This window comes from Macrobrachium nipponense, chromosome 13 (genome assembly GCF_015104395.2).
Source record: "Macrobrachium nipponense isolate FS-2020 chromosome 13, ASM1510439v2, whole genome shotgun sequence".
In the NCBI taxonomy this organism is placed as follows: domain Eukaryota; kingdom Metazoa; phylum Arthropoda; class Malacostraca; order Decapoda; family Palaemonidae; genus Macrobrachium; species Macrobrachium nipponense.
The window spans coordinates 100,557,513-100,583,630 of NC_087206.1; the positions used below are offsets into that span (position 1 = coordinate 100,557,513).

A 26,118-nucleotide genomic window follows, 5' to 3' on the forward strand; every position below is an offset into this window, starting at 1 on the left:
TCTGCCTGCTCCACAAGTCCTAGAAAATCTTAATAACAAGGCTCTTCAAGGTTCAAAAGTTAAAGTAGCTGCAGTAAACCTCAAATCTCTTTATACAGAAAGCAAGTTGAAGAAATGTTTTGAAGTTGCACAAAAGATATTTGAGGAGTGTGAACTAGAACTCGTCTCTCTCCCTCACAAGCGCAAGATCCAAAGAGACCTGATGATGGTTCACGGGAATATACTCCCAGTTGTGCCCGTTATGCAGAGGAATATTACAGATTAGAGTTTTTCAAAGTTGTTACTGACAGTGCCTCAGAATATTTAATTGAGTATTTCACTTCTTCTGATCTCACAATTTATCGCGACGTAAGTGAAATGCTCTTGACTGGGCCATTCAGAGGTGTCAGTCAAGAAATGTCCAGAACTTTCTGATTCCTTAATTAAAGCAGGAAATTTATTTCTTCCATAATCAGTTCAATGGTGCATCTGCTGAAGAATAATAAAAGGCTTTTCCAAATATAGAGCCTGAAGGTCGAAGAATGCTCCCACAGGTCGAACACTTGCTGACTTCTTTTGGTCTCTCTAGGAAGTTCACGTGAGGCTGAACGTCATTCAGATCACTTAGGCGCATGAAAACTTAGCTGCATTCCACCATGACCCAAAAACGGTTTAACCATCTTTTGATCTGTCATGTACACCAATAAGGTCACGCTGCACTTGATCCTCAATACATAATTAATACATTTATAAGCAGTGACGGACACACAAGCCAACATTTTTGGTAATTTTTAATGTACCCATGTTGTTTGGCTATATCTAGAGGTAAGCAAAAATACTTTATTCCTGGAAGGGGTGCCCACAAATTAATTGCCTTCATGAATCTCTATCCTATGAAACCTATAATACACTGCACCATAAAACAATAAGCTTATTTTTATCCTTATTACTTATAATGTAAAAGTTTGTAATATTAAATACTAATCACAGTCTCTACAAAGTTAAGTGGAACTGTATATTGAGGATGTCACAGCAGATTTGTACCATATTTTCGCCAATTTGTAAATTGTGGACATAGACTTGTTGACTGATTAATATTGATAAATCATTCATCCTTTTCTCTTAATATCATCTCTATATTCATATTTACATGGCATTACAATACACCAAATCATGTGTAGGCTCGCTTCGCTCGCCAATATTGACCGTATAATTTTCAGAATGACTGCCCCCCGCTTATTTAAGAGACCTGGGTATAAATTCATAAAACCCTGCTAAGCCTACTTGGGAACTAAATCGGGAGTTAGTTGGTTGATAAGCTAGTTGCGTGCTAAACAGTATTCTTAAAACCCCTTTAAGGTCTAAAAGTTAGGTGCTTGCCGAGTTCCTTACTATGCGTTGATGAAGGGCCGCTCTAACATCTTAGTAGGCAACTAAATCCGTTAGACACTTGCCACTGACGGTGGAGAGAATGAGTCTTTCGAGACAGGGGAACCCCATTGGAGGTATTTGATGAAGCTGAATTACTAAAGAGATATAGATTTTCACGACAGGGTATAATGAATATCATTGAATTGATAACATCCGATAGAGAACACCATACAAGAAGAAACTATGGTCTCCTGCCATATCAACAAGTTTTAATTCAGTGTTACGCAACAAGAAAATTTCATAAGGTTGTAGGAGATCCACTTCAAGTAACCCAACCAAGAGCTCTCCGAGCCAGTCACTGAGTTTTTAACTGATCTTATCTAAGTACAGTGAAAAAAATTTAACAACGCAAACAACAAGCAAGAATTTAGTCAAGTGACATTAATTCATATTAAATTAATGAAATATCATCAGTAAACCTATCTGACAGAGACAAAGAAAACAATAGAAAATTAACTTCTGCAGTTGAATCATAGGAAAAGTTAATTGCTCTTATATATGGTATCATTTGATATCTATTATTTACCAGTAGGGCGCCGTAAAGGCGATAACTCGTGAAGCTTCAAGTTAAACCATCAAAGGGTTAACATCATTTAAATGTGAATTTTTGATATTTTTAAAGTACATCTTATATGGGATGAAATTTAAAGACATAATGTTTTATCTGGCGAAAGAATTTTTCTTTTATCTTCAATACTTTTGGAGATATTAGCATTTGAATAGCTTTAGGGCAGGGCGGTACCGGGCCACTAGAAACGAGCCCGTATACATTGTAAACATGCACAATGCATTATAGATATCTAGTTTGCTCACCATCATAATCATCTAGGACAGACTCTTCATCTTTGTAGACTGATTCCCCAACAGCCGATTCTATTCCATCGTATCTGTAAAACCTGGGGTCTCTTCCTCACACAAGTCGAGGATCTTTGGCTGAGCAGCATTGGGCTCATTAGGAGGTTTGCCCCAGGGGGTTAGTAACGACAGTGCATCTCATACAGTGCACGGTAGGCATTACTTAAGGTGCATTACAGCGTTCCTTTGGCCCCTAGCTGCAATCCCTTTCATTCCTTTTATTGTACCTACTTTCCTATTCTCTTTCTTCAACTTACTTTTCATACTCCCCCAACAATTGATTCATAGTGCAACTGCAAGGTTTTCCTCCTGTTACTCCTTTCAAACTTTTACTGTCAATTTCTGTTTTAGCGGTGAATGACCTCATTGGTCCAGTGCTTGGTCTTTGGCCCCTATTCTATATATAATTTAATTCAATTAGTTTCCCGTCTCCTGTCAATTTGTTACTTTTATTTGCTTCCATTAAGCAGCCTTTTCATTCGCTTTTCAATCTCGAAAGTTTATTTTCATACCCTCCGCCGTTCTCTCGACATGCGGATATATATCTACCTCGATGTTGGGTTAACGTGAATATTCCAAGCCTCATTTTCTTTTTTTTCTTTTTCTTTTTTTTTAATTAACGCTCTTGTGCTGAGCGTCGATGACATCCTTGAACCCTTTGTATTTATCAGCCAGGCTTTCTTCTTGGAATTAGCTGGATTTTCGTGGGCGTATGTTACTCATTACTATAGATAAGTGCTACAAACAACACTGTTGCGAACAAATACCAAACCTCATTCAAGTAAGGTCTCCCCAGCGTGTCATATGAAAGGAATACTGGATACTTAAGTCAGTATAATGCTAACTAGCTAGCAAAGCTGTTAGCAAGCTTTTATAAATACCCACAGCCCTCTGTGGGTATTTATAAAAGCTTGCTAACAGCTTTGCTAGCTAGTTAGCATTATACTGACTTAAGTATCCAGTATTCCTTTCATATGACACGCTGGGGAGACCTTACTTGAATGAGGTTTGGTATTTGTTCGCAACAGTGTTGTTTGTAGCACTTATCTATAGTAATGAGTAACATACGCCCACGAAAATCCAGCTAATTCCAAGAAGAAAGCCTGGCTGATAAATAGCGAAGGCGGCCAGAAGGATATTATCCAGGTCAAGTTTGCGCCTTTGCCCAACGACATCTCGTTTTTATTTTAACCTATATACAAGATTGTTTTACAAAGTAACAGATTTGGCAGTTGATACGGCTTGCGGACGAGAAAAATGTTTACATTAACAACGCCCAAGCCCACGTTTGCAACTCACTAGTGTTCCTATCACCAAGTACCTACTACCACTCGGGGCAAAAGAGGTACAGGTGGATTTTACGAACCCGACCAAAATAATACCAGCAGGAGAACCGACCCCAAGACAAACGACCCTCCCACCTGGATCACGAGCACCCTGTTATTTCATTAACCATAGACGCAAACGAAACCATTCATTTATTCTATTTGTAATTCACTGTCAATGTAAACCGTGCACTTCTGTTGCAGGGTTAATGACATCTAACCTCCCGTCAAATATTTCTGTTTAGTTGTTTGTATTACTTTATACGTCATAAGTATATTATTTATATATAATATATAAAGTATGTGCCCGTACGATCGAAGCTCCAAACAAACATGATTATGTTTAGTACAGTATCTCTGTTAAGATCAAACTATGTACTAGAGATATTTTTTGGGGTATCTCCTTAAGTCAACACCACACTCGTTTTCTTTACTACTTTTGATAAGGGTGAAACAGAAAATGAATTTTCAGGGGTAACTTTCCTATCACACCAAAAATTAACGACAAACTAGGAAAGAATAAAAACAAAATAATTACAGCAGCAACGCCAAGAAAAATGCGAGATATAAAGACGCAAACTTCCTGTTTGTAGGAGAAAGATAAGAAAAAAATAGAAGACTTACTACACAAAACGTGGAAGGCAAGGCACAATTAATTAAAAGAGCTCAGGAACGAGGACTTGGCAGCTTTCGAGGTGCCGATGCAGAGAAAATATCTTCGAGTTGGTTTGAACCACCTGAACAATCGATTAGGGAAATGCTGCAAGTTGCAACAATCCTTCAAAACTGTTTTTAAATAAAGAAATGTTTATGAATATGAATTACGTAAAAGTATCAAGAAAATAAAAAAGAAAACTACAAGTTTATGTGGTTTAATTTCTTTGCACATATTTTAAAACCCCTAGTCTCGGTGTTATAAAGGCAAATTACTGTTTACATATTATTAGTATCTTTGGGTAATATGATTATTGTTACTAAATTAATATAACTCGTCGGCTGAATTCTGTTCAAGACTCAAGACATCCGGCTTCCAATAGAATACTGTTGGCACCAAGTAATATTTTTGTAAAGTGCAAGTAATAAATTTTCTTTTAATTCTGGTTGTTTATTTGCGTAGCCTTCCACACACGATTAATCTGTATGTTTACTAGTACTGCACTACAGAGCCCATGGATGACGCATGATACATTCATCCTAATATTTTACTATAAGTTGTTACATTGTACTTACTGTTTTATTCTTCTTATTATATTATTTTAGTACTTATTCAGGACCCTCCATCAAGCCTGCCTATTGACCGGCCCTAAACTTTTACTAACAACCCCGCCCCCACCAAAAAAAAAAAAAAAAAAAAAAAAAAAAAAACAAGTATACTTGTGAGTAGCCCGGGCTAGCCTAATAGGTTAAGCTTAGCTATGCGCATTTTTTTTAAATAGAAGTATTCAGATTAACACGCTTACGTTAAAACGATATAGCTGAAATGGGGCTGATTCAGTGATTGGTATATTATCTAGCAACTAAACAACAAGGGATACTGTTGCAGAAATAATCGGCGATAAAACATCAATATTGCGGTCATAAAAACTAGTTGGCAATCAAACTACCCAAATGGAACAATAAACCCTAATCAGATATAATGATCAATAAGGAGTTCATGAATTGTCAAGTATGCATAAAGAGGAAAAAAAAAAATCTTGTAACAAAAGAATCCACCAATACACCTTCGTCAAAATATAGAATTTTTAAAACATCGATAATAACCAATATCGATAATATAAGCTACTTTCTCTAAAGATCCTACATGCGGCAATATCTCTCATGCTATACGCTATTCACAAGAGAGAGAGAGAGAGAGAGAGAGTTGGGGGGGGGGGTTAGTATAAAAAGTAGACACCATCAGTCCTGGTACACTTTCTTCCCAGACGGTTCCCAAGTGAGAGATGAAAGGGGCACGATTACTTCTGGGCTTTTGCGTTGCATCTACTGTTGCCGGTGAGAAAACATGGACTGCTTTCGATAACAGACTCGGGATGTTCAGGACATAATCACTCACATACAACGAAACGACTCCACATGCACACATCACTGACTTTCACGCGCAAACACCAAATATTGAACGAAGGTGCTGAGTTTCACTTCTCGTAGCACTTCTTAAGTAAGAAAGGTTGGAAGGGAGAGACGTATAGAAATAAGAAGGACTCTTAGAGAATGTTTTTTAAAATCCTAGATTTCCAAGTGGCGTCAACGTGTGCAAAGGCAAAGCCGAACTATGCAGTGAACGGTTTGACGTGATATTGATGATCGTCTGTTATTCCAGTGGAAGTTTTGAGCACGTGGGGCTCATACATAATTATTGACCCTTAGAGGGTGTTTGTATGTGATATATACGTATAATATATATATATATATATATATATATATATATATATATATATATTTACATAATATACATAAATATATAAATATGCATAATATGTACACGTATATGCATACGTCTGTGTGTGTATATATTCAACATTCCCTAAAATAAGAAACAAGACACGATGTCATTTCATTTCAGCCTTCAAAAATCCTTTGTTAGATGTAGGCCTTCTAACCTCCGCTGCTCTGTGCCACTGTCGTTGATGTTGGTCCAAGTCATCTCGCTAGCGTTTTTTTTTTTTTTTTTTTTTTTTTTTCCCCTCGGTTTCTTGTGTATCCTCGGAACATCCAGAAGGTTGTTCGTGACCTCCATCTGTTGTCTGTCATCCTGGCAATGCGCCCCGCCCAGTTCCACTTGAGCTTACTGATGGTTTCAAGGATATCCTTTATACTAGTTTTTTTTTTTTTATCCATTTAGCCGTTTTTCTATCCTTCCAAGTTAGATCTAGCATAATTCTCTCAAATGCCCTCTGCACTGTTCGTCATTTAAGGGAAAGAGATTCCAAGTTTCGGCCCCATGGGTGACAGTGGGGAGGATGCACTTATCATAAACTTTTCTTTTTGAGATGATGGGAATCTTCTTATTTTTTAACGCTGTACTAGCTCTTCCAAACGCCTGCCAACCGAGGGTTATTCTTCTTTTTATTTCACTCTCTTTGGAGGCGTCGTGTAGAGAGATTCGTTGTCCAAGTTAGATGTAGTGGTCACTTCCTCAATTCGCTGATTTTCAATTTCAATTATGTCATCTGTATTTTCAGTGTATTTATTGCTCATGACTTTGGTCGTATGGAAGTTCATGTGGAGGTCTTCTGATTTGCTTGCTTCATTTAGCTTGGTGAGCATTTGTTGAAGCTCTTCTTTGGTGGGGGCAACGATAATGATGTCATCAGCAAATCTTAATTGACTTAGCAATTCTCCATCTATTCTTATTCCCTTTTCTTGCCAGTTAAGTTGTCGGAAAGCTCTCTCCAGCAGGCAGTAGTCAACTCCCTGTTCTTCCAGCGCCGACATGACCTCCTCCTCAGTTTCGACAGAGTCAAAAGTTTTGGTGTATCTACAAGAGCTACTACTGGTGGGATTTTATATTCTTTTGTTTTCTCAATGATCTGGTTTACTGTTTGTAGATGGTCAATTGTGGAGTAGCCTCTTCTAAATCCTGTTTGTTCCCTTGGCCAATTTTCATCAAGCTTACATGCAATTCGATTAGTGATAACTCTGGTGAAGAACTAATCAGTAACATTAAGGAGGCTGATTGGTAGTTGGCTGTTCATGTTCTCCCAAACTATTGTTGGCGGGTTCAGATTTCTACGTTTTTTCTTGAGGTTCTTCGTCTCTTCAGAGAATTTGCTGTTGTCAGAGATCTTCTGTCCTGGAACTTCTTTGCTACTTCTTTCAATGGGATAATGATGTTTTTATTAAAGTTTTCAAGATCATTTTCATTACTGTTTTGGTCTTCTAAATTTTCAAGAATTATGTAGTGGTTTTTTAACTCTGAACTGTAGATTTGAGAGCTTCAGGTATTTTGATATGTTCTGGTCATGAGAAGAATAGCTTTTGTCTTTCTTGTTTGGTGGTTATTTGGATTTTGCATCTTACCATCCTGTGATCACTGCCTATGTTCACTTGGTTCAGGACATCAACATTTTTAACTGTATTATGTTTGTCTACAAGTATGTAGTCTATTTCATTCCGTGTTTCATGGTTTGGGCTTCACCATGTCCATCTCTTGTTTTCACTTTTTTGAAAGAATGTGTTCACGATCTTGACCTTGAAGTCATGTGCTACAGCAAAACTGATCATCTCCCCTCTTCTTTCTTTCTCCATCTCCAAATTTCCCAACACAATCTACATTCCCTTGTCCAGTTTTAGCATTGAAATCCCCCATTATGATGTTGAAATGGGCTTTATTATTATTTAGAGTGGTATATAGGCCATCATAAAAGTTATCCAGTTCCTCCTGGGATGACACTGATGTGGGAGCATATACCTGTATGATTGTTGGTCTGTACAGTTTTGAAATTCTAAGAGTGACACTAGCTATTCTGTCAGATGTGAACTTCTCAATGTTGCTCTGTAAGTTTTTGTTTATGAGAAATCCAACAAAATTTTGTTTGCTTTCCTTACCATTGTTGTAAGGCAGGTGTCTGCTTTTAAACATTTGAATTATCTCATATGGTCTTCTCATGTCAGAAATTCCATTAATGTCCCAATTGATGTTTTTAATCTCTATTTCGAGGCTGCTAAGGTGTATATCTTCAGAAAAGGTTCTTACATTGTATGTAGCAACATTGAGCAGTGTTTTGAGGATGGGTAGTTGCTTGTACAGCACGCAGTCCCTCCCTACCCAAATCAGACTGCGTGGTTGGGCCTTGATTTAAATCCGCTGTCCCAACTGAAACTGCCGAATTTCTTCTGTGGTTACAACTCATTAGGGGAGAGTGTGGACCATACCCTGCACGCTGGCCCAAGGCGAGTTGGCAGGAGTAGGGACAGCGAGAAGTGAAGTTTGATAAGGGATCGGACAGAATATAGAAGGATGAAAAAAATGAGGGGACAGCATGAGAGACAGATTTGACTCCAGACCAAAGGGCCGTCAAAACTCGTAAGATATTGTCTCCCTATATTACAGACAATACCCCGTACAGGGCATTGTCATTTGATTTATGTCTATTTCAATCACCAAAACACAAGGTTTCTAGGAAAGAGAGAGAGAGAGAGAGAGAGAGGGAGAGAGAGAGAGAGAGAGAGAGAGAGAGAGGACACTAGTCTGAAACTCTTATCAGTTTGCTTATGCCTTTATTTCTGCAGCATGTGATTATCCATTCATTCCGGTGGGCTCCCTGTGCTACTACTTTTCCAGCGAAGGTGCATCTTGGCACGATGCCAGGCTAGCCTGCCAGAGCATGGCATACGAGTATACCAACTTGCCCGTCGATTTGGCAGTGTTTGATTACTTCCCAGACGACTTCAGCCCTGTATTCCACTACGTCACCCTTCTAGGTAAGGGCATTTGTCATTAACTGTCAATAGTCTTTAAGTGTAGTCAGGAAAAAACAAGGTTAAGGGTACCTGGAACCCGGATGATGGAGCAGTCAATGTTATTATGTATGGTCGAAGAAAGGAGGCAAATGATTAGTAGAAGTAATTGGAATAAATAATAACGGACAACGATAGAATGATAAAAGTTAAGCACGAAAGGTAGCTGAGGGTATACAAAAGACTGGGAAGACACTTGAATTGTTTATGGAAGCCAAAGCAGGGATTTCATATGAAGGGATTTTTTTCAGGAACTCATCTATTGAAGAGGAATTTATGTTTAACTTGATCAAAAGAAGAATGAACTTTCAGTGTAGCATGGCTGCTGACATAATTTGGATGGTAAATGCGATTGAGAAAAAAACGATGATGCTGCTGACATCAACTGCTTGCATGATAGTACAATGATCTGTGCATTGATAGGTTAGAAATATAGAGATACACAGACGTTTTGTGAAGGTGAAAGGAAGGATGAAAGTAGTTTGAGATGGTCCAGTCATGAGAAGAGATCGAGTGATCACAGGTTGCTGTAAAGTGTATAAATGAAAGGTGTTGGAGAAAATGAGACCAGACACAGAAAGGCTTGGATAGATGAGGCAAAAGAGGTCACTGGAAACGAAGGATCCCATTATCCAGGACGCATTAGAGTGCATCCTACAGGGATGATTACGCAGTATGTGTGCAGTAGAATTCGATGACCTGGTGATGAGATTTTTTGTAGGCTTATGAAGCATCTAATATTGTTGAAGTTATACAATTAAAAGTTCCCTACAAACGATGAGAATTGTTATTGTCGACTTCACAAACTATGCGAGCATTCGTTCTACAGGTGTGGTGAACCAAACGTTGTACCTACTAAACTTGTTTTCGAATGGCACTTGTACCTAACCACTTTATTGTTACATAATTCTTTCCAAATCAATTTATCAGGTTTTAAAAAATCTTATGTTGATACTCATGTTCCTGTCAAAACTTTCTTTCATAAAACTTATTGAATTATAATTCATTTACACATATAATTGGAATATAAAAATATTTACTAGCGCTAATCAAACTGATAGGACGATTACCTTCTCCAATATGGACTAAAATTACACTAACAATCTTTTATGCATTTCAATAAACTTTTCCAAAATTTTGAAACTGACCAATAGAAAACTTGTCCCATTATTTGCATGAAATTTTATGTACAAATACTTTGATATTAACAGGATGTTCATTACTATACTCTGTTTTTTTCCATTTGTCCATCCACCTGTGGTGATTGCGCATGGTGACACTGCGTCCCGGGCTTTAAATAATATCCTATTTCGAATATTAATGGTGTAATTCGCATACAGTAAATTATTAAAACACTTTTCAGTTGCAAATGTATGTAAGATATCCTTTTATTTGCCTAAAATTTAAACACAGCATAACTATTTAAAGACCAGGACACAGTGTTACCATGCGCGACCACCACAGGCGGATGGACAGATGGAAAAAACAGAGTATAGGTATTTCTCATTGTATTACAGTTCTTAAATGCTCCATTAACAATCAAGATTTTGGAGTAAGCATTTTCTCTTAAATGAATGTCTATGATTATTATAAATGCATCATGAAATACCCTATGAACTTTGTGGACTGAGCTGCAAGACGTTGAGTACAGATACACACGATTAATTTCAGGAGTCAAAATAAACCATAGTTGAATTCTTTGGCTGGAGAGGAAGCAACCATAATTCATAGTCATATGCCAAGCAGAGTCAAACTCAAGCTTTGGAGGAGTTTTTTGACAAAAGAAAATGTCCTTCCATTCCTTTAACCAATATCTCAGCTACAGAAATTGTCACTAGGCTGCGATCTCGTGCACATGGTCCAGGAAGAATTAATTTATTCAAGTGTACAGTGAAATCCCCGACATAAAGGATTCTAGAACGTGAGAGCACATATTGCTTAAACTCAAGGCAAGAAGATGGAATAACTTTTATTTAAATTATATGTTTTGGCACTAGACATCACAATTCGTCATTTACATCACACGATGCAGCTGCACTAAAATATAAACACTGCATCTTATGACTTTTTAAAATGTTTGACATCATGAAATTAATAAACTGTCAAAATACTTATAAAAGGTAACAGAGGTTTTGACAGTTTTAACAAGGGGCCTGAAATAGCCCTTCTCCATTCACTCGCTGTTTAACCCTTAAAACTTAATTACTATACATCCTGATAAAGACCGAATACCAAAGATTCCTAAATATTGTAGCTTATGGGTTTTATGAGAAGTTCTCAACGTTGTCTTAAAACGACTTGTGACCTTGAAAAAAGTCAAAGGTATAGACACTTCGGAAAAATGCTCTCCATATTCAGGTATTTAGGTCCGTCAAAATTAGAGAAAAGTAAAACTTTGACCTTCTTTGACTTTAGGTCTTGAAAAATATGTTTAAATAAAATTGTTCTGGGAAAATAATTACCGAACATGAACTTGGACAAATATGTGAAGATAAGAAACCTTCTGTGGAAATAATCATCATACCTCTAGGTATCTGCCTATCAAGTTTCTTCAAAATCAAATAAAGATAAAATGCTGGCCGCTAAATAACTTTGCATCTGAATTAGAGATAGCTGTCACTGTAATAAAAAAAAATCCTGGAAAATACCCAAATACCCACTAAGAACGACCAAATTAAGATTCAAATAAAATTTTGACATATATATATATGTATGTAAGTATGTATACACACACACACACACACACACACACACACACACCACAAGAAGCTGGTAGATACTATGCATTCGATCAAACATCAGAAATGGGAGAACAGACATGATAAAATCAAATGTCTTTTATTACAATCGCCGACGTTTCTGGGCCACAATTGTCCCATTTTCAAGGCTAAAAAGACAAAACTAATTCATAAACATTAAATTATTCAGACAAAAATTAAATAAAAAATTAGTTGTCTAAAATTTAAAATTAATAATTGAACACTGAAATACAGAAGAAAAGGTACACCTATTTATCAAGCAGAAAGAAAGCAGAGTGCCAACGAATGGCATCTTGGGGTTCCAGGAACGCTCTCGATAGGTACAGAGGCGTGGCAGATGGCTGGTAGTTTAAATGAGGAACAATTTGTTGAAAAATAATGATTCCTTGGTATTAATTTTACATTAGCAGCCAGAATATGGCGACTGATGATTTTGTATAAAACTTCATAAAAAGACTTTATGTATTAGTGGAAGACTGAAAAAAAGGCAGTTTTGGAACAATAGGTACAGCGAACTTAGGAACGATAACTTTGTTTAAAAATTTGTAATAAAGACGTTTGATTTCGACCTGTCTGTCCCTCTCCTACTTCTTAAACATACACATGCACAAATAAATGGTATACATATACATACATACATATATATATATATATATATATATATATATATATATATATATATATATATATATATATATATATCCCGGAACCAGTACCACATATATGAACCTGTGACCTAAAAAGTGTAAACTGTAAAGGAAAACATATTTGTTGAAATGACCACCAAATCTCCAGGGTACCTTCCTACCAAGTTACATAAAAACCTTCCTACCAATTTACCTAAAAATCAGAGGAAAAATAGACAAGGAAACCAATAATCATAATGACAATGAACTGATCTTGCTGTCGTTTTTGATGGAAAATACAAGTAGCCCAGTTCTTCAAGTATAAGTTATAGCATCTAAAAACTGGAATAATTCTCATGTCAAGTGAAAAAAAAACGGGATTTTAATACCAGGAAAGATGAACACACAAGGGCTGTTGCTCAAAATGATGAAATGAGCGTAAATGCAGCACACTGTTCGAGGAAAACCCACTGAATGAGCTTTCAAAATATCAAAATGATAACAAATGTAGTGACGTGAAAATTAAGGGAGCAGCTGAAGAAGCCGAACCGAAAGCAATCTCCGACATCTTTAGAAATAAATCTTGCTCTAAATTAGATGTTGTAAATGAAAAGAATGTCCTTAAACAAAGAAGACTGAACAATGCTGTCAATGAGTACTATACACAAATAATTCCCGAGAGCCTACCAGCTCGAAAACGTTATCCGTTTGACCCAGTTCATCAACCAGTGCTTATATGGATTAAGGATAGGTACTGTTGGTGCATATATATATATATATATATATATATATATATATATATATATATATATATATATATATGTAATATATATATATATATATATATATATTATACATACATTTGGTGCATATATATATATATATATATATATATATATATATATATTGTTATGTGTATGTATGTATAGACACTTGGTGCATACACACACACACACACACACACACACACACACACACACACTAGCTGTACCCGGCCACGTGTTCCTGTGGCTCAGTCTGGTTAAATGTAAAACAAAGAAACAAGAAAGCTCTCTTCTCTTACTCTCTCCAACCATCACTGCCTCTTCCCCTCTTTCTTCTCACTATTACCATCTCTCTCTCTCTCTCTCTCTCTCTCTCTCTCTCTCTCTCTCTCTCTCTCTCTCTCTCTCTCGCACTCCTCCTCCCAAACAACCATTCTTCTTTGTCTCCCTCTCCTACTCACTTTTTCCATCTTTCTCCTACCACCCCCTAGATGCTGACCCCTTGGCATGGGTAGGGGGCTTAGGGACCAGCAGCTGGGCCATGATGCCTGGTGGGGTTGCTTTCTCACTGGTCCTTGGGGCCCAGCTGCTGATCCAACTAAATTAGTCAGAACTTTTCCTTCTTTCTGCAATTTTTTCATTCTTATTACATCCTTCTCCTTCATGTAATATTTTTTTTACTAGCATTTTGAATTCATTATGTGGAATTTTCCACCTTTGCTTAAATTTACTGGACCTGGTAAACAGAAAAGATATCATAGCTGGGACTGGGTTTTATATCTGAATCTAAATAGTGGGAACCGTGGCAGGACCATCAACTGCCCGATAATGTTTGGACCTGAGTGATATCTGGCGGAACTATTTTGCAGGGCTGGACCACGGATTCCAGGGGGGTCTAGTTTTGCAGATAGGACTCTCGGCATTCTGTCCGGTTTGCCCATAATGTGATTAGGGTGGGGATGGTTGTATTCTGGTAATGCTCTCAGTCCTATCAAGCGGTTTTGGCTTACACTTGGGCCACTCTAATCATGTTGTGCCATCCCCTGTGGGGTAGGGTAGGGACGCAGACATTTGGGAGTCAGTTCTCACTTATGCCATTAGTGGAAGAATAAAATCCATGAAAGGCTGATGATATCTTTTTAAGGTTTTCAGGTTTATCTATTTATTTTTTTAAACTTAAATCTTTATGAAATTAAAAAATAAAGATTCAAGTACCCCTGGACTTTTTGATGGCGGTGAATCGGCACAGTTAATGACTACTGGAACCTCCCCTGACAACCTTTCTCTGGAAAACTCAAAAAAACCTTCCAGTGTAATTACACTGAAACCCTATGCTCCAGTACGGAGTAAAAGGAAATTTAGTTAAAATATAGTATCTGAAATAGGACCTGGAATGTTTGAAAACTCGTATGATAAATATTTGACTTTTAATTTGGAAGACTGATTGTGACATTTTTAATGTATATAAAGATACTGTCAGGTGTTGTGGCCAAGAGCCTAAGATTTCTTCTGAGGGGCGAGGAAAGCTGACAGTGGAATCTGCCTCGGCAAAAGAAAGTGACAAACTAAAATCATTATCTCACCTTGGAGGAATTAAAGTGGAGTGTGCAGTGCATGGTTTTTGGAATTACTCCAAGGGCATGATATATACACCCCAGCTTGTGACGTACTCTGAGGAAAGGCTTGAAGAGTATTTAAGGGATCAAGGGGTAATAAGAATTGAAAGAATGAAGAAGATAAATGGAGTCCTAGTCCCACTTCCCAATTTAATTGTTACATTCAATTCCACTCAATTGCCTAGTATAGTGAAAGCAGCCTGGTTACGTTTCAAGGTTAAACAATATATCCCAAGACCGAGGAGATGTTTTTATTTTCAAGAATTCGGACATGTGTTGGGTCCTGTAAACAGAAACTACAAGGCAAGCCTGCTACTTGTGTTAAATGCAGTGAACCAGAGCATGGCATCTGTAGTAAGGAGGCCAGATGTATGCATTGTGGAGACAATCATCCATCATCTTCACTTAAGTGTGATGTATACATCATGGAAAAGAAATTCAGACATTAAGGGTGACTGAGCGTATCACATTTGGAGAGGCAAAAGAGAGAGTGTTGAGTCAGTACATTAGACCAGGAATATCCTTTTCCAGTGTTGCTGCCAACCGAAGAAGAAATATCAATGTCACCAAAGATAATGTTAATAAAAAACCAGTTACGACCTGTACTCGTGCCTCTTTGGAGGCGGCACTAGTGATTGCTGGCGCTCATGCCTCTTCGGAGGCTGCGCCAGTGATTCCTGGTGCTCCTGCCTCTTCGGAGGCCGCTCCAGTGATTCCTGGTGCCCCTGCCTCTTCGAAAGCAGTGCCAGTTGATTCTGGCACTCCCGCCTCTTTGGAGGCAGTGCCAGTGGTTTCTGGCACTTCTGCTTCTATGGAAGCAGAACCAGTGATTTCTAGTACTCCTGCCTCTCTGGAGGCTGTGCCGGGTAAACCTGCCACTTCCACCTCACTGGAGGCTGTACCAGCTTTAAATGGTGCTCTTGATCCTTTGGAGGATGCACCAATGTCCAACCTTCACACCCCTCCTCAGGCAGCATCAGCTTTGTCTGGTGTTCCTGAGACCGATAACCCTCTGAAAAGGAAGGCAGCCATAAATAATCGGTTTCCCTCCAGAAATAAGGAACAAGTCAGTAAGCTGAAAGCTCTTAAAAGAGGCTCTAATTTAACAGCCTCTAAAGGGAAGTAAATTCATTAATTTTCTACAGTGGAACTGTCAGGGATTAAGAGCTAAATGGGAAGAATTAAGGCTGCTCATATCAGAAGTGTCCCCTGTTTGTATAGCTCTGCAGGAGACAATGATTGGTAATAATATGTGCCCCAGCCCACGAGAATATACATCCTATCACTCCACGTATAATTTGAATATTGGAAGCCATGGTGGTGTCGCTTTGTTCGAAATGACACCCCACAAAATCCTATCAGTATCCAATCAGCATTGCAAGTGATAGGTGTGCAGATCCATTTGCAAAGAAAATATACAATATGCTCTCTTTATCTACCACCCCTAGTGAAGCCTTCCCCATCAATTAATTTAAATCTCTTATTCAACAGTTACCACGCCCTTTTGTTATTTTGGGAGATATGAATAGCAGAAGTCCTCTTTGGGGTGACATCATCACCAATCAAAGAGGAAGATGCTTAGGTTCCATCATAGAAGATGAAAATATGGGGATCCTCAACTCTGGGGAGTCTATGAATTTTCATGTTCAAACAGGCACGTTATCAGCAATTGATTTATCTATATGTTGTGATGACTGTCTTATTGACTTTAATTAGAGAACTATAAATGATAGATTTACCAGTGACCATTTTCCAATAGTGGTGAATGTAGCATCAAGTCCTCCATCTTCAAGGCTACCCAAATGGAACATTGGTAAAGCTGATTGGTCAACATTCCAGGAGCACAGCTCAATAGATGACTCTGCTGATGACTTTCCCTGTGTAGATGTCGCTCTTGACTTTTTGAATACAATAATGTTCTCAGCTGGTCTTCAATCTATACCTAGGACTTCGGGCAAATTTGTCCGCCGACCAGTTCCCTGGTGGACATGTAAATGCCAGGAAACTCATAGAACTATGAGATCTGCCTTCACCAGATACCGCAAACAAAAATGTGAGTATTATCATGTAGAATTTTGAAAAGCGAGAGCTCATTTTCGCATGGAAATAAAAAAAGCACGAAAAGAATCTTGGACGATATTCATATCTTCACTAAATTCGACAACTCCTCTGACTCTAGTTTGGAAGAGTTAGAAAAATAGCAGGCAAGTTCACTCCTTGTCAACCTCCAGTTATCAAGATGAATGGTTGCGAGGTAGCAGACGCCCAGTTAGTGGCATATGAGTTTGCTGATCATTTTGCTAATGTTGCGAAGAAAAATGATGATAGACCCTATTCAGCTCAAAGACGGATAATGGAACAGGTCGAAATTGATTTTAATACCTTAATAGACATGAGCAAATACAAACTGCTCCTTTTACTATTAGAGAATTTGAATCAGCCTTGAATAAATGTAATGAATCAGCTCCTGGACTGGACGATATAACATATGCAATGATTAAGCATACCCCTGAAAATACCAGACTTTTCATATTAAGCCTAATTAACAGAATTTACCGAGAACATATCTTCCCCAAGCTTTGGGAAAAGTTAAAATTACTGCCATTTGTGAAACCAGGAAAAGATCCATTCAAGACAGAAAATTATCATCCTATCGCATTAACATCTTGTTTGTGTAAGATCATGGAAAAAATGGTGAAGACACAATTGATTTGTGTGGTTTTCGGAGTATGCACTCCACAACTGATGTATTGGTACGAATGGAATCTTCAATATGTGAAGCTTTTGCCAACAAGCAGCATCACATCACTGTTTTCTTTGATCTAGAGAAGGCTTATGATACAACATGGAGATCTGGCATTTTGAGGGTCCTTTATGAATGCAACCTGAGAGGCAATTTGCCCCTGTTTATTAAGGCTTTTTTTTAAAAAATAGGATATTTCAGGCTCAGGTTGGAGCAACAATGTCAGATGGGTTCAATCAAGAAGAAGGAGTACCACAAGGAAGTGTTTTAAGTGTAACCTTGTTCGCCTTGGTAATCAATGGGGTTTCTAAGATAATTCCCCCAGATATAACATATACCCTTTTTGTTGATGACCTATCGACTTCCTTTGCAGCATCAAGGGTGGCAGTGGCTGAATGGCGCCTTCAGCTCTGCATTGATAATATAGTAAAGTGGGCTGAGGTTAATGGTTTTAGATTTTCTTCCAGTAAAACTGTAACTATGCACTTTTGTCGTATAAGGGGAATCCACCCTGATCCAGATCTATTCATTCATAGGCAGAGAATTCCATGTGTTGTTGAAACAAGGTTTCTTGGCTTGATTTTTGATAGCAAGCTGACCTGGATTCCACATCTGAAATATATTAAGGCAAAATGCTTAAAAGCAATGAATTTTCTGAAAGTCCTGTCTCACACTTCGTGGGGTGCAGACCGAACTCAGATGTTGAGATTATATAAAGCCTTGGTCTTTTCAAAATTAAGTTATGGGTGTGAGGTGTACACTTCTGCGAAGCCAAATAGCCTTAAAATGCTCAACTCAATTCATCATGGAGGAATACGGTTGTGTACTGGAGCATTTAAATTATCTCCCACCGAGAGCATGCTTGTAGATGCTGATGAGGTGCCACTGGATCTTCATTATAAGCGTCTGCTGGTTAGGAGCTGGTACAGATTCCAGAGGCTACCTAAGTCTTTAACCAGCATTTGTATGAGAAATGAAAGGTATTGGCAGTTTTATGAAAGTCACCCCAAGGAACCTGATCCATTTGCTTTTAGAGTAATTTTATTGTCCGTGAATTAAATATGCCAAGAATCGAGATTTTACCAGCAAAATACTCAGTTAGTCCCCCCTGGAACTTTCCAGAGGTAAAATTTTGTAGATATTTTAATTTTACCAAGACAGAATTGTCCAGTGAGGCCATGCGGTCAATATTTTTAGAACACTTTGCAACATGATAACGCCACTGCAGTTTTCACGGATGGCTCAAAGTCAGATGCTGGTGTCGGCTTTGGTGTAGCCTTCCCTGATGTAGAGAGAAGCAGCAGGCTATCATCAGTTGCGTCGATTTTTACAGCAGAATTATATGGAATTTTAAAGGCTTTAAAGGAAGTTTTAATTCGGAATGAAAGTAATTTTAATATATATTGTGACTCAAGAAGTGTTCTTCAGTCGCTGGAATCTTTTAACCCTTTAAACCCTCTGATTTTAGATATATTGGAATGGCTGCTTTTACTGAAAAGAAGAGGGAAAGAAATAAAGTTCTGTTGGGTGCCTTCTCATGTTGGGGTGGCTGGGAATGAGAAAGCTGACCAACTTGCAAAGTCTGCGGTCAGCTCCCCAGAACCCACAAGATGCCTACTACCATATCGGGATTTGTATCCTCTAGTTGGTCAGAGAATTGAAAAATGTTGGCAGTCCCAGTGGGAGGATATTTTAAATAATCAAAAAATGCTTAGTATCACGTCATCAGTGTCTCCTTGGTCATATCCGTATATGCCAAGGAGACAGGAAACGATGTTGTGCAGATTGAGGATTGGACATACAAGACTCACCCATGGGTTCTTGATGCCTCGTGAAAATCCTCCGTTTTGCGAGAACTGTACTGTGCCCTTGACTGTGAGACATTTGCTGGTTGAATGTCCCAGACTTGGGAATTTGAGACATAGGTTCCTGTCTTGGGGATGTGATAGAGGAGGTAATTTTATCCTATCTACAATTCTTGGAAAGGATTGTAATATAGAGCAGTTATATATCTTTATGAGGGAGGCTGGCCTCCTCAACAAAATTTAGACTATATAATAGAATATCTATGTAAGAGTTTATATATTTGAACAAATTTATTTCATATAAATATATTTTTAGATTTTTTATATTAAATTAATTTTAGATTTAATTCTACCTTTTATCTAAATTTATTTTGGTGTCAATAACAGAGATGTTGTGACACCAGTTTTTAACAGACATAATCAATCAATCATTCTCCTACCTGACACCCCCGGTACTCTCTCTTCCTCTCCCTTTTGCTCCTTTCTCTTACTCTCTCTTTCTCGGCTCTCCTCAACAATCCACTCTCGTCTCTCTCTTCTTCTCACTAATACCAACTCTCTCTCTTCTCTCTCTCTCTCTCTCTCTCTCTCTCTCTCTCTCTCTCTCTCTCTCTCTCTCTCTCTCTCTCTCTCTCAAACACCTGCTCTTCTCTGTCTCTCTCTGTCTTTTTCCTCTTTCTTCTCTCCAACACCCCGTCTACTCTCTCTCACTTCCTCTCCCTCTCATTCCCTCTTTGTCAACCCTCTTCTCAAACTCCATCCTCTTTGATGTCATTGATGTTTACCCTATAGTATTCCTTTCCAAATGATAAGTCATATGTATATAGAAATTTGATAAATTCGTAAAGTAACTATGTCTAGAGGTATAACCAGTCCCGTTTCATAGGGCAGAACCAGCTCTGTTTCAGGGAGTCCCTTCTCACCCCCACCCCCTTCAGAGGGTGGGAGATAGGATGAAAACTCTTTACAAAAACATGCGCGTATTCGAATGCAATGTTGTGTCAAAATTTGAAAGCAATCGGTGAAGAATTTTCAGACTGTTACTGTGGTTCAGTCTGGTTAAATGAAAAAGAGAGAAAAAAGAAAGCTCCTTTCTCTTACTCTCTCTTTCTTTCTCCAACCATCTTTCTTCTCATGATACCACCCTCTCTCTCTCTCTCTCTCTCTCTCTCTCTCTCTCTCTCTCTCTCTCTCTCTCTCCTACCTAACACCCCCTCTACTCTCTCTCTTCCTCTCCCTGTCTCTCTCGCTCCTTTCCCGTGCTCTCTCTTCTCTCTCCGACAATTACTATCTCATTCCCTCTTTCTTCTCACTAATACGAACTCTCTCTCTCTCTCTCTTGGGCAGAGGTAAATAGGATGGTATTTAACTCTGATAAATTTGAATCAATAAATTATGGAGACAGAGAAAGAAAGCTATATGCATATAAGGGACCTAATAATGAGACCATCACAAATAAGGAAGCAGTTAAAGACCTTGGTGTGATGATGAATAGGAACATGTTATGCAATGATCAAATAGCAACTCTGTTGGCAAAATGTAAAGCAAAAATGGGAATGTTGTTACGGCACTTCAAAACAAGAAAAGCTGAACACATGATTATGCTTTATAAAACATATGTTCGTAGTCCACTTGAATATTGCAATATGATATGGTACCCACACTATCAAAAGGATATTGCACAAATAGAGAGTGTACAAAGGTCCTTTACAGCTAGAATAGAAGAAGTTAAGGACCTAGACTACTGGGAAAGACTACAATTCTTAAAATTATATAGTCTAGAAAGGAGAAGAGAACGCTACATGATAATTCAGGCATGGAAACAGATAGAAGGAATAGCAGAAAATATCATGGAACTAAAAATATCAGAAAGAGCAAGCAGAGGTAGATTAATAGTGCCCAAAACTATACCAGGAAAAATAAGGAAAGCACACAGGACATTAATCCACTACGCACCAGCATCGATAATGCAGCGTCTATTCAATGCGTTGCCAGCTCATCTGAGGAATATATCAGGAGTGAGCGTAGATGTGTTTAAGAATAAGCTCGACAAATATCTAAACTGCATCCCAGACCATCCAAGATTGGAAGATGCAAAATATACCGGAAGATGTACTAGCAACTCTCTGGTAGACATTAGAGGTGCCTCACACTGAGGGACCTGGGGCAACCCGAACAAGATGTAAGGTCTGTAAGGTAAGGTAAGGTCTCTCTCTCTCTCTCTGTCTTTTTTCCTCTTTCTTCTCCCTTACAGCACGTCAAAACTCTCTCTCACTTCCTCTCATTTTCATTCTCTCTCTATCACCCCTCTTCTCAAACTCCACCTTCTTTGATGTCATTGATGTTTACCTTATAGTATTCCTTTCCAAATGATAAGCCATATGTATACAGAAATTACGTATGATAAATTTGTACAGTAACTAAATCTACGGGCATAAACAGCCCCGTTCCATGGGCAGAACCAGCTCCGTTTCAGGGAATCCCTTCTCACCCCCACCCCCTTTGGAGGGGGCCGGTAGGACGAAACCCCATTATAAAAACACGCGTGTATTCGAATGCAATGTTGTGTCCAAATTTCATAGCAATCGGTGAAGAACTTTCGGAGATATAAAATTTTGAACAAACGAACATTTACACACACACACACACACATATATTATATCTATATAATTCTATATAGTATATAATATATTTAATCTAATTTATAATATATATATATATATATATATGAAACAACTGAAGTTTCCAAAGCGCAGTTCATCATTTTCTAGAATAGTATTAAGGTACCCCGACAGTCTACGGATATATAAGTATATGAAAAATATATGAAGACATTTAACAGTAATAATTAATAATATTACCTTTCAGCAAAGCCGAATGGTAATGGTAGCCGATTTAGGAACGGCAAAATCAACAAAGAAAGAATGTAACTTTGGGCAAGAAGATTTGTACCAAAGAACTTTTAAATGAGATTCATATCCACGACTCTTCCAACAGGTGCACCTATATATTTTTAAATGAGTACTTATACTCTACTTCAAGCAGAAAACGTGCCAGATGGCTAAAGCAAGAGATAAAAAGAGCCAATGGAACAGAATACTGAACGATAAACTATTATTCACCCAAAGGAAATGAAACATGGTGGATCGGAGGAACGGATGAAGGTCATGAGAACTATTGGGTTTGGGTTGATGGACGCCCTATAGACATGCTCCAGAGTTACTGGCGCCCAGATGAACCTGACGCCCTTGAGGACCAGAACGCCCTAATCATCTGGTACGAGGGAAGTGAAAAAGTCCCTCGAAGGAGGATTGGGGACTGGGTGGGTGAAAGAAGACACTTCTACATCTGCCAGCTGGGTGTCAAGGCAGTCACTTAGAAAAGTACAGTGGTAACTAACAATAAAGAATAATAAAGACATTCTTCCTACTTGCAACAAAAATATGTTCATGTTCCAATGCATTGGTAAAATTCCAGTCTTTTACATTTTAGTATCTACCAGTCTAATAGTAACTTGGTAACACCAGAGAGTTGTCATCTTGAGAGATGCCAAAGTGTTAGGACACCGCTATAATATTCACTAAGGAAGACATTTCCCAAACGTTAGGCTTGCTCTGAATCTTTTGCAGGAAGAATTGCTTCTAATCTAATTTAACTTTAGTTCCTTCAGATTAACAGTGATCACAGGTTTAACGTCATGCTGGCTGACTAGAATCATAAAATGTTTACAGTTTTGTCTTGTGCTACACCAAATGCAAAACCAAAGGGACTGGTTTGCTGCTCACTGATGCTGATTACTTCAACACGATAGCACTGATGAAACATAAATGGTAATGATTGCAAGTGAAGGATAGTTTTTTCAGAATGAAAACATTTATAGGAAGGTAGCTAAGCAAAGACAAAGCCCAAAGTTCTAGGGCAATCAATACTATAAAGGATCGAAAGTCTAGTACAGAATGGGGACTGAAGGAGTGTGTTACTATGATGGTATTTATAAACTATATAACTATGCAAAAGAACACACATATAAAAGTTCAAGGACTTTCTGGTTGGAAATGAAAATGCCATAGGAGTAATTCAAATCTGAAAAAATCTTTGGTTGGTTTCTTAGAAGACTGTTACGCTCACTGGCGTTGATGCAAATGTATGCATTGAGAAATGGGAACAGTCTCCTACACTTGAAGGGCCATGCCTAAATAAAAAGGGAGAGGTTTGTGATATGTTATAAAGATTGCCTGTGACTACGAAATAATAATTTCAGAATAAGATGAAAGAATACTGAAGAAGTCTGGACCTGTACAGCGAAGCCCAGAAAAGGAAAATGATATAAATTTGTTTGCAAAATACAAAAAATGAACCCATTTGGTGTGACTACACAAAAATGATAAGTTAGAATGAAAGTGACCATCTGAAGGGCGCTAAAAAGGTAGAGGTTGAGAATTATGCGAACACAATCGTCGGTAGTTAAATGAGGGGGGCGGGGTGGAGAGGATGAGATCGAATCCGAAGTAGAGGGTTAAGGATGCGAACAGATTCAAGAGAGGCACCACTAGATATTATAAGGAATGGGGACCGTAACTAATTGTTTGAATAACGTTCATTCCAGACTTTATTAAAAAGCTTTATGGATGTCAAAAAAAAAAAAAAAAAAAAAAATGAAACATTTCCCAAAATTCCTTGGATGACTATACATACTAAGTATGATAGGAGAGGAGAGTAACTGCTGAGTCTGCATTACAGAATCCATACTGATGACTGTAGATTATATAAAAGTAAAAGTCCTAGAAAAGAATCTGAGTCTGTTCAGCATCTCTTTCGAGAGAGTGATCTTTCTCGCTGAGCAGCGACTCAGAAGCCCGGCTACCTCAGGAGATCTTTCTTGTTTGTTTGTTTTGTTTGTATGGTGTTTTTACTTTGCAACGGGACCAACGGCTTTACGTGACTTCGGAACCACGTCGAGAGTGAACTTCTATCACCAGAAATATACATCTCTAACCCCTTAACGGATTGCCCGAGAATCGAACTCGCAGCCATCGATGTGGCAGGCCAAGACCATACCGATCACGCCACTTAGGCACGGGAGATCTTTGTCAGCCGTGTTGCAAGAGCAAATGAGCCGTCTGCTGTGATTGGTGTCGTCGACTGGATTTCTCTCCACTCAGAATTTCTGTTCAGTAGATAATGATCTTGATCTTTCTCAGAACAGAAACTTCTTTCTGTTTCTGCAGTCAATGGGTACAGGGCTGCCTTAAGATGATTTCTTCGTCTGAAAGACGTGAACATCACTTCATCCTGGAAATTCTCTTTGTGGTTCGAGAGCTTTGAACAGTCTTATTAAACTAAATTTTTAATACCAAAAAGCATAAAACTGACTGTGGATTTAGGGGAAAAAGGAAAATTTTTTTAATGTATTATATATGGGTTCCTGCGTTTAAAAAAACGTTTTTAGATACAAAATACATAAAGACGATTGGAAGATGAAACAGTATGTAGAGAAACCAAATTGTTTGTACTGTATTCTCTGGGTCTTAAATAAAAGAGAGTGAGAGAGAGAGAGAGAGAGAGGGTGTATAAATTAAGTGTGAGATACAGATTCAATGAAGAGTTTGGATGACTATCATTAATCAACCAGGGAATTAATAATATTTTAACAGAAGTGTCATTTCTTATTCAAGGGAGAGATAGAAATGATACCACCAAAAGCATGTCAGCATGATAAGGCAAATGTATCTCTCTCTCTCTCTCTCTCTCTCTCTCTCTCTCTCTCTCTCTCTCTCCGCAAGGAAGATGTTTTGTGTATCAAATGCTCATTAGAAAAACTTAGTGGTCAGAGGTGCAGGCCCAATTACTTCACACAATGGTCTTTGGAAACAAATATGAGGCTCTGTCGAGAAGACAAAGTTGCCTATTTATCAAGATATTTGGCTGAAAATATTCCCTTTAGCCAGAAGTTGTAGTAGTAAGTTTCTAGTCTTTGTAACAGCTCACTTTCCTGTTTAGTTTTCCTTTAGCCAGAAGTTGTAGTAGTAGGATTATGGTCTTTGTAACAGCTCATTTCTTTGTTTAGTTTTCCTATAGCAACAAGCTGTAGTAGTAGTATTCCAGTCTTTATAACAGCTCACTTTTTTGTTAGTTTTCCTGACATAACGATAAGGCAAATGTATCTCTCTCTCTCTCTCTCTCTCTCTCTCTCTCTCTCTCTCTCTCTCTCTCTCTCTCTCTCTCTTTTCTTTTCTTTACACTGGCTCATCCCATTTTCGTTAACGATTCGTTGATGGCACTGGAAAATATAATGAAGTTTAAATGATCTTAATACAACTTTGATTAAGATCGGTATATTACATTACTGTAGTTAAGAAAGTTATCAATAATCAAATAATAAATTTTTCAATCGGCTTTGCAAGCTTGAATACCCTATGACAGATATTAAAAACCAATGGCTGCATCAACGGTATCAAAGCCCGTTAGAGAATGAATTTTTCAGAGTAAAAGCTGCAACGAAATCTTCCAACCTGTAAAAAGTCATCCTGACATACGCCTCTTCGTGAAAGCAGACAACTGGCACTCGTAATTCAAAAGAGAGCACGATAAGCGACGCAGGTTAAGTCCTCAAATGGACTTTCTTCATTTGAAAAAGTGGATTTCCCTGAATGGCGCCATGATAAAGCTTCCCAAATCATTAAAATTCCCATGCCTTGACAGCAGCGGCAATGCGTAAACAGGGGTTACACTGAGTGGACCGAGGGTAACAAAAATGA

General features: G+C 38.2%; 1 protein-coding gene across 2 annotated transcripts; it reads left to right on the plus strand.

Moving 5' to 3' along the window:
* Window positions 1–5,469: 5,469 nt before the first annotated feature.
* On the plus strand, window positions 5,470–22,778 carry LOC135225228 (C-type lectin domain family 17, member A-like). 2 transcript variants are annotated; one of them, XM_064264553.1, is made up of 3 exons: window positions 5,470–5,582; window positions 8,820–9,011; window positions 22,489–22,778. In XM_064264553.1, exons 1-3 carry the CDS (start codon window positions 5,531–5,533, stop codon window positions 22,737–22,739), a joined length of 495 nt encoding a protein of 164 aa, XP_064120623.1. In that variant the 5' UTR covers window positions 5,470–5,530; the 3' UTR covers window positions 22,740–22,778. The 2 variants fall into 2 exon arrangements, with proteins under 2 accessions (XP_064120623.1, XP_064120624.1); XM_064264554.1 differs by lacking the exon at window positions 5,470–5,582 and adding an exon at window positions 5,585–5,712.
* The last annotated feature ends 3,340 nt before the right edge of the window (window positions 22,779–26,118 follow it).

Excerpts from the sequence above, each read along its gene's own strand:
- LOC135225228 (XM_064264553.1), top strand. The coding sequence starts at position 5,531 with ATGAAAGGGGCACGATTACTTCTGGGCTTTTGCGTTGCATCTACTGTT. Across the intron at positions 5,583-8,819 it reads CGTTGCATCTACTGTTGCCG|CATGTGATTATCCATTCATT; the intron begins GTGAGAAAACAT and ends TTATTTCTGCAG. Across the intron at positions 9,012-22,488 it reads CCACTACGTCACCCTTCTAG|GAAATGAAACATGGTGGATC; the intron begins GTAAGGGCATTT and ends ATTCACCCAAAG.